This window comes from Colobus angolensis, unplaced genomic scaffold (genome assembly GCF_000951035.1).
Source record: "Colobus angolensis palliatus isolate OR3802 unplaced genomic scaffold, Cang.pa_1.0 Scaffold31, whole genome shotgun sequence".
Lineage (NCBI taxonomy): Eukaryota > Metazoa > Chordata > Mammalia > Primates > Cercopithecidae > Colobus > Colobus angolensis.
Genome location: NW_012116377.1, coordinates 3,271,172 through 3,284,636, shown reverse-complemented (window position 1 = coordinate 3,284,636; position 13,465 = coordinate 3,271,172). Strand labels below are relative to the sequence as shown.

General features: G+C 43.5%; 1 protein-coding gene across 1 annotated transcript in view; it reads left to right on the top strand.

Annotated features, from left to right (window-relative positions):
* RBSN (rabenosyn, RAB effector) overlaps nucleotides 1-13,465 on the top strand; it is a 24,359-nt gene that overhangs the window by 3,339 nt on the left and 7,555 nt on the right. Inside the window, exons 2-7 of the mRNA XM_011950686.1 lie at nucleotides 3,128-3,268; nucleotides 7,599-7,699; nucleotides 8,515-8,560; nucleotides 8,663-8,824; nucleotides 10,945-11,186; nucleotides 12,765-12,835. Of these exons, the coding sequence (XP_011806076.1) occupies nucleotides 3,128-3,268; nucleotides 7,599-7,699; nucleotides 8,515-8,560; nucleotides 8,663-8,824; nucleotides 10,945-11,186; nucleotides 12,765-12,835 (763 nt within the window). The remainder of the gene's footprint in view (nucleotides 1-3,127; nucleotides 3,269-7,598; nucleotides 7,700-8,514; nucleotides 8,561-8,662; nucleotides 8,825-10,944; nucleotides 11,187-12,764; nucleotides 12,836-13,465) is intronic.

Here is a 13,465-nt window from a genome sequence, read left to right as displayed (position 1 = left end):
AGATTACGCCACTGCACTCCAGCCTGGGTGACAGAGTGAGACTCCCAAAAAAAAAAAAAAAAAAAAAGCCCTTTAGAAAGCAGATTACCTTTCCATTTGGTCTTTTGATTCTTAGAAATGTTATGACATGGTTAGTTTTAGGCAAGTGAAAAGTTAAAACCCAAAGAGTGAACCTTAGTGTTAGTTTTTGGGGGCAGTTCAAAAAAGAAAAGATAGACTAGTCATTAGTAAAAAGTTTGTGGATTCGAGACCCAGTCCTGGTTCAGCTCCAGTTTAGCCCATTTTCAGTAAGTAGAAGAAAAGATAGCTGAAAATTGACTGTGGCTTCTTGCTTTGTTATTGTTTTTAAAAATATATGGGATTATTCTTAACTGGCCTCCTGTGGAAGGGCTATGTCCATTCTGGGAAGATTGCCAGGTAGTTTTTCTGTCTCCTAATGTGGTTAATGGTATAGATTGCCTGTTTAACCTGATACTTTAGTCTTGTTTGCAAAAATGAATTGTTATTTGCTAACTCACATTCCGGTTTGCTAGACCCTTTGTTCACATCAGGCAGTTTCCTCTCCCCTGTTACTAGAAAAGACTACTTTAGGCCAGGGACAGTGGCTCATGCCTATAGTCCTAGCACTTTGGGAGGCTGAGCCGGGTGGATCACCTGAGGCCAGGAGTTTGAGACCAGCCTGGCCAATGTGGTGAAACCCCGTCTCTACTAAAAAAAATACAAAAATTAGCTGGGTGTGTTGGCACATGCCTGTAATCCCAGCTGCTCGGGAGACTAAGGCAGGAGCATCCCTTGAACCCCTGGGAGGCAGAGGTTGCAGTGAGCTGAGATAGCTGCCATTGCATTCCAGCTTGGGTGACAAGAGTGAAACTCTGTCTTAAAAAAAAAAGACTACTTTAGTGCATTTTTTTTTTTTTTTTTTGAGACGGAGTCTTGCTCTGTCGCCCAGGCTGGAGTGCAGTGGCCGGATCTCAGCTCACTGCAAGCTCCGCCTTCCAGGTTTACGCCATTCTCCTGCCTCAGCCTCCCTGTGTAGCTGGGACTACAGGCGCCCGCCACCTCGCCCAGCTAGTTTTTTGTATTTTTTAGTAGAGATGGGGTTTCACCATATTAGCCAGGATGGTCTCGATCTCCTGACCTCGTGATCCGCCCGTCTCGGCCTCCCAAAGTGCTGGGATTACAGGCTTGAGCCACTGCGCCTGGCCACTTTAGTGCATTTTAAAGGATGTCCTTTTGTTTTGATATTTTTCCAGTTTGGACAAAGCTGTCCCACAGTGACCAATAATCAGGAAGTTTGCTTATTGGCTTGACTGTATTAAAGAAGACAAGTGTATTCTTATCAATCTCACCCTCTGCCTGCGAGCCTGGGCAATATCTCTACAAAAAAAAATTTTTTTTTTAATTACCTAGTCATGGTGGTGCACACCTGTAATCCCCAGCTACTTGGGAGACTGAGGGAAGAGGATCGCTTGAGCCCAGGAGATCAAGGCTGCAGTGAGCTATGATTGTGCCACTGTATTCCAGCCTGGGTGACAGAGCGAGACCCTGTCTCTAAAAAATAAATAAATAAAAGGTAAAAGTAATGATATCATTTTATATTCAGTCTGATATTTTCTACTAGATTCTGGTGGAAGAAAGGGATAGCATTCATCCAAGATTAAAGAACATTCATGAGAGAGCGACTTAGAACTGAGAGTTCTTTTTTTGCCCCCGCCAGCTGATTGTTCAGTTTAACAGGTAGTTCTCTTCACCAGCACAGGTGGCAGAACCCATGTTCTGCAGAGGCATAGTTTGTGAATCAGCACTAGCTGGGGAGAGCTGGAGCTCTCATTTCAGACACATGAGGTGTCTACTTCCAGCCCTGCTGTTACCTGTAAGCTCTGTGATCTTGGGTGAAGCAAGTGCTTCCCCGTCTTTGATGTCGTTTCCTCATTTGTAAGTAGGGCTGTCAGCTGCCTTATAACATTGTGAGCATGAACTGGCATGATGTATTTGCAAGCACTTTGCATTGTGCCTGGTACATACAAGGTCTAAATATAGGAAATGTTCATTTTCTCTTCTTACCAAATCTGGTTCTGTTTGTGTTATGTTGTAGATGTTATATCTGTTTCTTGAAGCTTTTTGCAAGTATTCTCACATGCATTCAATAAGTGCGTGGGCAGTAGTGGGGAAGGAAGAACTCTGTGTCCAGTTAAGCCTATGGGGAACACCAGTCCAGGGATGGAGGTTTAGCTGAATCCCATCCTGGAGGTAAATAAGAAGAATTTACTCATGAGTTTCTGGGGTAAATTAATTAGTACTATAGAACTTGGTTTTTAAAAAACTTTATTTTAATTGAGGTATAGTTTTTAAGTGTATACTTCTTTTTATTTTAATTATTTTATGTTATGTTGTGTTATGTTATGTTATGTTATGTTATGTTATGTTATGTTATGTTATGTTATGTTACGTTATGTGAGACAGGATCTCATTCTGGTTGCCCAGGCTGGAGTGCAGTGGCACAATCTCAGCTCACTGCAGCCTCGACCTCCTGGGCTCAGGTGATTCTCCCACCTCAGCCTCCCAAGTAGCTGGGACTACAGGTGCATGCCACCACAGCTAGCTAGTTTTTTGTATTTTTAGTAGAGATGGGGTTTTGTCATGTTGCCTAAGCTGGCTTGAATTCCTGGACTCAAGTAATTTGCCTCCCTTGTGGGATTACAGGTGTGAGCCACTGCGCCTGGCCCAATTCAAAAAGTTTTAAAAAATGTATATACCCACTTGACCACCACTCCAATTAAGATAAAGAAGAAAACACTTCCATCACCCTGTTTTCCTCATCAAATTTGATTTTAGCACTTTTATTTAATTGTGCTCTTAAGTTTGGCAATGAGCAGCAATTTAGCCCCTATTTCGGCCACCTAAACCAATTTAATGCTAATACTGACTAACCAGTGTATTGCTCTGTGGTAGTTGTAGTATAGTGTTTGTGTGCTTGTTCCTGCATTTTACTTGGGATCTGAATATTTCTGGTGCATTTTTAAACAAATGATAATTATTTTGTTAACTCTTGTTTTTTGAGATTTCTTTTGACTCTTCACTGGGCGTTCTTCATGGTTCATTTGTATTATTTGTTCCATTTTTCAAGGTCTTGTCCAAAAGGCTAAGAAAGCAAAGGACAGGTTGTTGAAACGAGAAGGGGATGATCGTGCAGAATCAGGGACCCAAGGATATGAGTCTTTCAGCTATGGAGGGGTTGATCCTTACATGTGGGAACCCCAGGAGCTTGGTAAGAAAATTTATTTATTCATTCAGCAAGTGGTTATTGAGCATCTGCTATGTTCTAGGTAAAGTTTTAAAAGTTGACTTGAGTAGGCATCAGTAAACCATAATGGTCTAAGCTTCTAATGGACCTTATGCCCTTGTTGAGGGGAGAAAATGGAAGAGAACCAGCTGAGCATCCACTTTGTGTTAGGCATTACATTAAATGCTTTATACCCGTGGTCTCATTAGATCTTCACTGCACCTCATGAGAACCCATGTTGCCCAGGGACAACAGTGTGAGTAAACTGCAGAAGTGGGATATGAATCCATATCTCTCGGACGTCAGCCCAGGCACAGAGTCCATTAACGAATCTTTCCTCTCACGTAGGACATTACGTGCCCAGTGACAGGCACTGGGTTATGCAGCTTACTTTTTTGAATAATTATAGTACCATCTACCTACTTTCATGTTTCTGGGATGATAAAAATTCTCTAAAATTTATTGTGATGATTGTACAACTCTTAAAATCCTAAAAACCACTGAATTTGCTTTGAATGGTGTATGTATGTGAATTATATCTCAATAAACCTATTTATCATGCCACACACACTTAGTTGAACTGTCTAATCTTACATATCTGTGTTTTTGTTTTTTTGTGTGTTTTTTTGAGTCAGAGTCTCACTGTGTCGCCCAGGCTGGAGTCCAGGGCTCCATCATGGCTCACTGCATTCCAGGCTCAAGTGATACTCTCACTTCAGCCTCCTCAGTAGCTGAGGCTACTGGTGCACACCATCACACCTGGCTAATTTTTGTATTTTTTGTAGAAACAGGGTCCTTTTTTGCCCAGGCTGGTCTCAGACTCCTGGGCTCAAGTGATCCTCCCATCTCAGCCTCCCAGAGTGATGGGATTACAGGCGTGAGCTACTATACTTGCCTACATGTCCTTTAACCATCTAATGATAACAGTCATTAATATAATAAAATATTTTCTGTCCATGAAATGGGTAATTATTCCTTTATTTATTAATTATTCCCTTGTGATTTATTAAATTTTCATGTTTATGATCTTGTTCACCTTTCACAAAAGCCTTGTGAAGTAATGATCCTTTTTCCCATTTATAGATGAGGAAACTGGAGCTCTAAGAAGGAAAGCGAAATATACCCAGGCTTATCTACTATATCTTTTTAGTGCCGTTATAGAAGATGTCTCTTTGAATAAGGAAAGTCCTACAACTGTGCTGTCCATTCAGTAGCCACCAGTCATGGGCTACTTAGTTTTAATAAATTAAAATGAAATAAAATTAAAAGTCACTTCTGTACCACACACTAACCACATTTTAAGTGTTCTATGTCCACTTGTGGCTATTTGCTACTGTATTGGAGAATGGAGAAAATTGCTTTAAAAATAATACTATACAGCCGGGCGCGGTGGCTCACGCCTGTAATTCCCCAGCACTTTGGGAGGTTGAGGCAGGTGGATCACAAGGTCAGGAGTTCAAGACCAGCCTAGCCAAAATGGTGACACCCTGTATCTACTAAAAATACAAAAAAATTAGCTGGGCATGGTGGCACATGCCTGTAATCCCAGGTACTCAGGAGGCTGAGGCAGGAGAATTGCTTGAATCCAGGAGGCGGAGATTGCAGTGGGCCAAGATTACGCCACTGCACTCCAGCCTGGGTGACAGAGTGAGACTCTGTCTCAGAAAAAAAAAAAAAATAATACTATACATATGTAATTATGAGATACATATGAAAGCCAATCCAAAACACGAAGGAGAAATTTTGGACACATAATAGCTTTGTTTCATGATTGCCCATGTGAGACTACTGGGGTGATTTTCTGATTAAGTTGCCAGTTGCAGCAACTGAAGACAGTCACAAATTGTAGAAGGTCAAGTGAATGGCAAATTTTGTAAGTTAATATTTATTTATGATAGCTTGTTTGTGATACCTTGTTTCATGATTGCCAATGTGAGATTACTAGGGATTTTCTGATTAAGTTGCTGGTTGCAGTAACTGAAGTTACAAATTGTAGGTTAAATGAATGGCAAATTTTAGTAGTTAATATTTATGGTCACCCCTAAGAATTCTAAATTAAAGTTTAATTAGGTGTTAGAGTATGATTAGGAAAGAAAAGACATGTGGATGTTTAAGAGTATAGCATGTGTGGCCAGGTGCAGTGGCTCACCTGTAATCCCAGCACTTTGGGAGGCCAAGGCAGGTGGATCACATGAGGCCAGGAGTTTGAGAACAGTTTGGCCAATGTGGTGAAACTCCGTCTCTACTAAAAATACAAAAATTAGCCGGGCATGGTGGCACATGTGTGTAATCCAAGTTACTTGGGAGGCTGAGGCATGAGAATCGCTTGAACCTGGGAGGTGGAGATTGCAGTGAGCCAAGAGATTTCGCCACTGCACTCCCACCAGGATGACAGGGCGAGACTCTGTCTCAAAAATAAGTAAATAAAAAGAGTATAACGTGGAGATGCTGATCGAAGGACACAAAATTTCAGTCGGGAGGAATAAGTCAAGAGGTCTGTTGTACAAGGTGGTGATTTATAGTTTTTTGTTTGTTTGTTTTTCTGAGATGGAGTCTTCCTCTGTCACTGAGGCTGGAGTGTGCTGCTGTGATCTTGGCTCACTGCAACCTTTGCCTCTGGGTTCAATTCTCGTGCCTCAGCAACCTGAGTAGCTGGGACTACAGGCGTGCACCACCATGCCCAGCTAATTTTTGTATTTTTGGTAGAGACAGGGTTTCACCATGTTGGTCAGACTGGTCTTGAACTCCTGGCCTCAAATGTTCCATGCTCCTCGGCCTTCCAAAGTGCTGGGATTACAGGCATGAGCCACCGCACCTGGCCTGATTATAGTTAATGAAAATATCTTGTATTCTTGGAAGTCAGTGAGAGTAGACTTCGTGTTGTCACCACAAAAAGTGATAAGTATATGAGGTAATGCATATGGTAATTAGCTAGTCTAGCCATTTCCCAATGTATAAATATTTCAAAACATGTTGTACACGGTGAATATATGCAATTTTTATTTGGCAATTAAATTTTTTTTTTAAAAGCTTGGGATGTGACAAATTCTGTTACACTACAGTCTATAAATGAATAGGTGATCATTGGGAAGGAGACATGCATTGAGTGCCGGGAGGGTTGAGGGCAATATATTTCTGGAACAGGTGAGACTGAGCAGGGGATATTTCAGGTTACTCAGACAGTAAGCTATTTGTGTTGCAGACATTTGTCCTGCGTTTTGGCTGCTGAACTGAAGAAGGTACCAGCTTAACTAGCTTCCACAAGGGAATCTATTAGCATGTACATATTTTTGGCCATTTTGAGAATTGTCTTTATCCTGAGGAAAAACCATATTGTATCAAATTTATAAAGTATAAAACAATAAGATAATTCAAAAATTTTTATATCACCCATAATGTTACCACCCTGTTTATTTAACATTGGCATGAGAGTCAGTTAAGACTTTACAAATTTTAACTGTGGAGAATGGAGAGTTTTCCATTGCTTTCAGTCACTGCCCCTACCCATCCTTGCCTACCCCTGATTATTGCTAAAATGGGTAACTGACAATAAAGAGATCAGAAGTGGGTCATAGGAAGGGAGTTAGGTTCTAGATGCAAAACTAATACCCTGTCCCACTTGAAATTGCTTTTGTGATTTTGTGGAGTTGGGGATGACAGATGAGACTTGAGAAATCCAAAAGTGCTAATTTAATCATCGTAACAACTCTGTGAAGTACATACCATTATTATTCTATTTGATAGTTGAGTACTCTTAGAGTTACAGAGATGTTAAGTAATTTGTCCAAAGTTACACAGTGTGTGGCAGAATTGAAACTTGAGCACAGGCTGACTCCAGAGTCCATGCTCTTTATCTACTGTACTCTCAGGTCTCTCATATGGTACTTGGTGGCCTCCGAAGGTCACAGTTAACAATTCAGCAGATTTTCTTCCATTTGCTTTCCTGGTTTTTGAATTTTTGGTACGACTCTAAAATCCTAGAGTTTTTACTTGCTTTTGAATTTTTTTTTTTTTTCTTTCTGAGATTGGTCTCACTCTGTCACCCAAGCTGGAGTACAGTGGTGGGATCATAACTCACTGAAGCCTCCAGCTCCTGAGCTCAAACCATCTTCCCGCCTTGGCCTCCCAAGGAGCTGGGATTATAGGCGTATATGCCCATGCCTGGCTATTTTAATTTTTTTATTTTTTGGAGAGAGACGAGGTCTCGCTATGTTGACCAGCCTGCTTTTGAAATTCATTGGGATAAGTGGCAAGGTAGAGAGGCTCCCTCAGAGAAACTATAAGTCATTTGTCTCCCTACCTTCCTTCCCTCTAGGTGCTGTGAGAAGCCATCTTTCCGACTTCAAAAAACACCGAGCTGCTAGAATTGACCACTATGTTGTGGAAGTCAATAAATTAATAATCAGGTTAGAGAAGGTAAATTTTGTTGTTTTAAAACATTTTTTTCTGCAAATACACATTTGCTGGGAAAAAATAATCACATTTCTATCACATGTGTTGTGTATACCATATACAGCTGATGGGGGCAGAGAAACGCCTTCTCTAGAGAGGTGCAGAGGATGTAGTGGACAGTTCTAGCCTGGGCCAGCATTCCTTAAGAGAATGGCCCAGGCTGACAAACTTGCCACATGCTCAGCTTCCCTTTTCCCACCTATGAATCCCACTCAGGTGCCAGAAAACCTTTCTTTCTTCAGATTCTTCTTTTGGGTGTCCCAGGCACAATCACCCAGTGAGGTGTAGTGTGTGATGGCAAACAAAGAAGCGGTGACCAGGTCTCACGGGTGTATTTTGATCCTAAATGTGCTTGTTGTGTGTAACCTGGATTGTGTGCTGGGCATAGTAGCAACCACAAGTACAGTTCTTTTTGTGTACTTTGTAAGGCAGAAATATGTGGCCAGTTTTAGGGTCCAGGAGCACTGTGGAGAATGGAGAGTTTTCCATTGCTTTCAGTCACTGCCCCTACCCATCCTTGCCTACCCCTGATTATTGCTAAAATGGGTAACTGACAATAAAGAGATCAGAAGTGGGTCATAGGAAGGGAGTTAGGTTCTAGATGCAAAACTAATACCCTGTCCCACTTGAAATTGCTTTTGTGATTTTGTGGAGTTGGGGATGACAGATGAGACTTGAGAAATCCAAATGTGCTAATTTCCCGCTTGATGTATTGGAAAATGTGGAGCATGTATACATCACCTGGTTAATTTCATTTGGCAATATTTTCTCCCGGTCAGCTCACTGCGTTTGACAGAACAAATACTGAATCTGCAAAGATTCGAGGTAACTTTAAAACTTTGCTCACATTCATCTTATTATCTTTTTTCCCTGACCAAAGCTCTCTTTAAAATGGCCTGCTTTCTTGTTGGTTTGCTCTTCCCAAAGCAATAGAAAAGTCTGTGGTGCCTTGGGTCAACGACCAGGATGTCCCTTTCTGTCCAGACTGTGGGAATAAGTTCAGCATCCGGAACCGCCGCCACCACTGCCGCCTCTGCGGGTCTATTATGTGCAAGAAGTGTATGGAGCTCATCAGCCTTCCCTTGGCAAGTAGGTGACTTGGAGGTGGGGCCCTGGACCCTCATCTTCTTTTGAGTCTAGCTTATTTGCTAATCACCACTGGGACCATGGAACCTTTTTGTTACATTAATGGCTCATGGGAATCCTCATTCATTGAGTTGCTGATTCTGTGAAACCCACTACAGGCTAGGTACTATGCTAGGGGTGGATACAGTGGTCTATAACAGGGGTTGGCAAACTTTGTAAGGATCAGATAGTAGATAAATTTAGGCTTTGTGGGCCACATATGGTTGCTGTGACATTTTTTCTTTCTTTAAACAACCTTTTAAAAATGTGAACACTAGACTGGGCACAGTGGCTCACGCCTGTAATCACAGCACTCTGGGAGGCCGAGGCAGGTGGATCACTTGAGGTCAGGAGTTCGAGACTAGCCTGGCCAACATGTTGAAACCCTGTCTCTATAAAAATACAAAAGTTAGCCTGGCGTGGTGGCATGTGCCTGTAGTCCCACCTATTCAGGAGGCTGAAGCAGGAGAATTGCTTGAACCTGGGAGGCGGAGGCTGCAGTGAGCTGAGATTGAGCCATTGCACTCCATCCTGGGTGACCAAGTGAGACTCACGTCTCAAAAAAATAAATAAATAAAATAAAATAGCAATGTGAAAATTATACTTAGTTTGAGAGCCATATAGAAACAGCCTGCAGGCTGGACTTGGCTCACAGGTCATCTTTTGCCCATTTCTGGCCTATAAGCCTATAAGGCATTGTTCATTCTCCCAAGGAGTCTAGCATCTAGCAGGGGATATAAACTCACAAATAAATAATTGCTTTCTAAAGAGAGATGTACAATGGAAGAGATTGTGTCAGGCACTCAGGAGAGGCTGACCAACTCTGTCTGCTCTGCTTGGAAGTGGCAAGTGTAATTTTGAGAAGTGGGTCTTGAATATAAACAGTGGGCTAGTCCCTTCCTGTGGGATAAGTCACACACAACTCACTGTCATACAGAAAAGACTAATACAATATGAGAGATGCTGAGTGTTGTGGGTTCAGGGACAGTGAGCGCGTGGATGCTTAGGGCTGGGAGGTGATGTTCGAAAAGAGCCTTAAAAGATGAGTAGGATTGCAAAAGAGATGGAGAAAGGACATTTTAGGTAGAATGAACAGCAGGAGCAAAGGCATGGAATTCTGGAAAGCCCAGGGTAGGTTAATAGAGGAGCAAATAGAATAGTTGGGGGTGTGTGGAGGACAAAGTTTAGGTGGAGCCCAATCCTCCAGGACTTTGCAACCAAGCTGAGTAGAAGTTGCTGAAGATTATCTCATTGGCTTCTGGGAAGTTTGGGATACATTTACACTAGAGAGTTCTGCTGACTGACTGTGCATGCTGTTGGCCATGGGGTGTCTGGATAATGTGGGGACAAAAACAGATGCTGCTTCTGTCCAACTCTCACATATACCAGGTTACTTTACCTTGATACTTTCTCCCTGAGACCAACTCCCTGTCTCATGTACATAAGACTATAAGCAGCCTTTTTGGGACACTATTCACCCTTCTTCTCTTGAGCTCTTTAGCCAGCATTTACTGGGCAGCTGCTGTGGGGTGGCCCTGCTGGATATGTAAAGGGTACAAGTGTGAGTAAGACACAGTTTGTACCCACAAAGAGTCATAGGTTCCTAGGGCAGCTCTGGGGTGTACATGTAACTGTACACAGGGAGAAGAGTGGAAAGTGCTCCGAAATGGGCAATGTGGTGGGAACTGATGGGAAGGATGGATAGTTTTTGCCTCAGGGAATTGGAAAAGGCTTTCCTGGAGGACCTGCCATTCGGAGAGGATAGGAGCCAGATGTTTGGGAATAGGGGGAAGGCTGTGGAGGAAAGTCTCCCAGGAGAATGTTTGTTGTGTTGGAGGCACAAGGCAAATGGAAGAGAGTGGCAGGTGGAAAGGCAAGGCTGTTTGGATTTGGAGGGGCAGCAGTGGAGTCCTTTCGCACCAGAGTCTGACACCAGGAAGGCAGAGGGGCAGTACTTGCCCACAGCTGGAGCCTGATCTTATTACTCTCTGAATCAAACACCTGTGGACTGCTGCCTTGAGGTCGTGGGTATGGTAATTGGATGCTGTGGGGGTCATTGCTGCCTGTTGGTGTTGTGGTTACAGACAAGCTCACCAGTGCCAGCAAGGAGTCCCTGAGCACCCACACCAGCCCCAGCCAGTCACCCAACAGTGCCCATGGCTCCCGCCGAGGCAGCATCAGCAGCATGAGCAGTGTCAGCTCGGTCCTGGATGAGAAGGACGATGACCGGATCCGCTGCTGTACACACTGCAAGGACACGCTGCTCAAGAGAGAGCAGCAGATTGATGAGAAGGAGCACACACCCGACATCGTGAAGCTCTACGAGGTGATTCGCGCTGTCTGGTCTTGGGTCTAATTTCTTAGGCAGATTTTGGCTGTTTGTTACGTACACTCCTGCAGATTCTGGAGAATGCTTTGGGAAGTTGTTCGTTTGAATTATTTGTAGTTCCTGTTAAAGGCCCGTGTTATGATTTCCCAGCTAGGGCTCTGTGTGAGTCAGAGTCATCCTGGGTGTGTTGCAGCAAACTTGTTTCAAGTGGCCTTCCTTGGCTACTTGAAAGCAGGAGGGTGGAGGCTTTGGTGGCCCAGAGGCAAGAGGAGGAAGGGCAGCTGCCACGTGGTGTAGACAGGTTCGGTGGGGAGAGCAGAAGCTAGAGATGTTCATAAACAGTGGGCCAGAAGAATCCTGGGAAACTCACTTGGGAGTGTTAGACTTTCCAAGTTTTAGAAAGTTTTCAGACTTTACCAGTTTACTGAGTGTCCCCTTCTAAGTTTGTCCAAATGCCTCAGCTGTCGTTACTATGAGCAATCCCACAGCCCTCCTACTAGATGCATACTCTGAGAGGAAATAGCGTGTAAAGACTATCTGGGAGTGAGACTGGCTTGGTCCCTTAATGGCCGGGTGAGACCTGTGAGCTGAGGAGGACTAGCCAGGTGGACTGGGTGGACAGGCAGTAAGAGATGCAGGGAAGAGATCAGCCCAGGCAGAGGAAGCAGCTTGTGCAACATTCTGAATAGAGGAAGATATATTTTTGTCTGATGACCACTGAATAGTCATTGTTAGCAGTTCTGCAGGTCATAATGGCAGTGTTTCTGGAATCCCCATGTAAATACTCAGGCTACTAGAAATGGTGTTAATTAAGCCCCATGTTGGGTTGCAGATGTACCATTCTCCATCCTTTGTGTGGAGTTCACGACCTGGTATCTCATTTCTGTGAATACCCACTGTGCTTGTGCCACTTCCTCTTTTGAAGTGAGCCCTGGCAATGCCTTGTGCTGGTTTCCTATTGTTGCCTGGCATCACTTGGCAGAGAAAGAAAGTAGCAGCTAATTCTTTTTTGTCTTGGTAGACACCTTGGCTTGTGCCCTGGAAGCCTTGCTCCTCTCAAAAACATCTGGCCGGGTGTGGTGGCTCACTCTTATAATCCCAGCACTTTGGGAGGCCAAGGTGGGCAGATCACTTGAGGCCAGGAGTTCGAGACCAGCCTGGCCAACATGGCAAAACCTTGTCTCTACTAAAAATATAAAAATTAGCCGGGCATGGTGGTGGTGCACCTGTAATTCCAGCTACTCAGGAGGCCAAGGCATGAGAATCGCTTGAGTCCAGGAGGCAGAGGTTGCAGTGAGTGGAGATTATGCCATTGTACTCCAGCTTGGGTGACAGAACAAAACTCCTCAAAAACAAAACAAAACAAAACATCTGGTCAGAAGCTTCATTCTCACTTTCTTTCCTTCCTACAAAATTTTCTGCTTGGAAAGTAGGTCTATAAATCAGGAAATTGATAACAGCAATTAATATGTTGGAAAAGTGAACATTTATATATCTCCATTGATGGAGCCTAGCTTCTGGGTAGGCTTTTCTGTCTCTTGAGCATACCACTTACCGCTTTGTTTTTGTTCTTAGAAATTACGACTTTGCATGGAGAAAGTTGACCAGAAAGCTCCAGAATACATCAGGATGGCAGCATCATTAAAGTAAGCTATTCATCTATGTTTTTCTAATCCAGTGGTGACTGTTTTCTGGCATCTTAGGTCAGTTCTCCAGTAGCCAAAAATGAAAATCTTAACTTCAACTGTGCTTTTTTTCTGAGACCAGCTGAAGTTGGTTTTTTTCCACTTTTGGCTGTTATGAAGAGAATCACCTTCATGTCTGTCTTTTAGTGGGGTACATGTTACCATCACATGAGCTTGTAAAAAGACAGCCACATTCAGTTGACCTTGGCTATTCTGAGCAGGTTTGGGAAGGGCCTCAGACAATAGGTACTGCTGCTGAGTGCAGCATCTGGACAGAGCAGAGGAAGGGCAGTGGGTCTCATGCTCATGCCTGGGTAGATGCCACTTGAGTGTCACATTGAGGTGTCAGGGCTTAAAGTAGGCATGTCCATTAGAGCAGGGGCTGGCAGACTGCAGCCTATGGGCCAAATGTATCCTGACATCTGCTTTTTTGTTTGTTTTTGAGACAGAGTTTCACTGTTGACAGGCTGGAGTGCAGTGACATGATCTTGGCTCACTGTGACCTCCACCTCCCGGGTTCAAGTGATTCTCCTGCCTCAGTCTCCCAAGTAGCTGGGACTACAGGCACACACCACCACACCCAGCTTATAT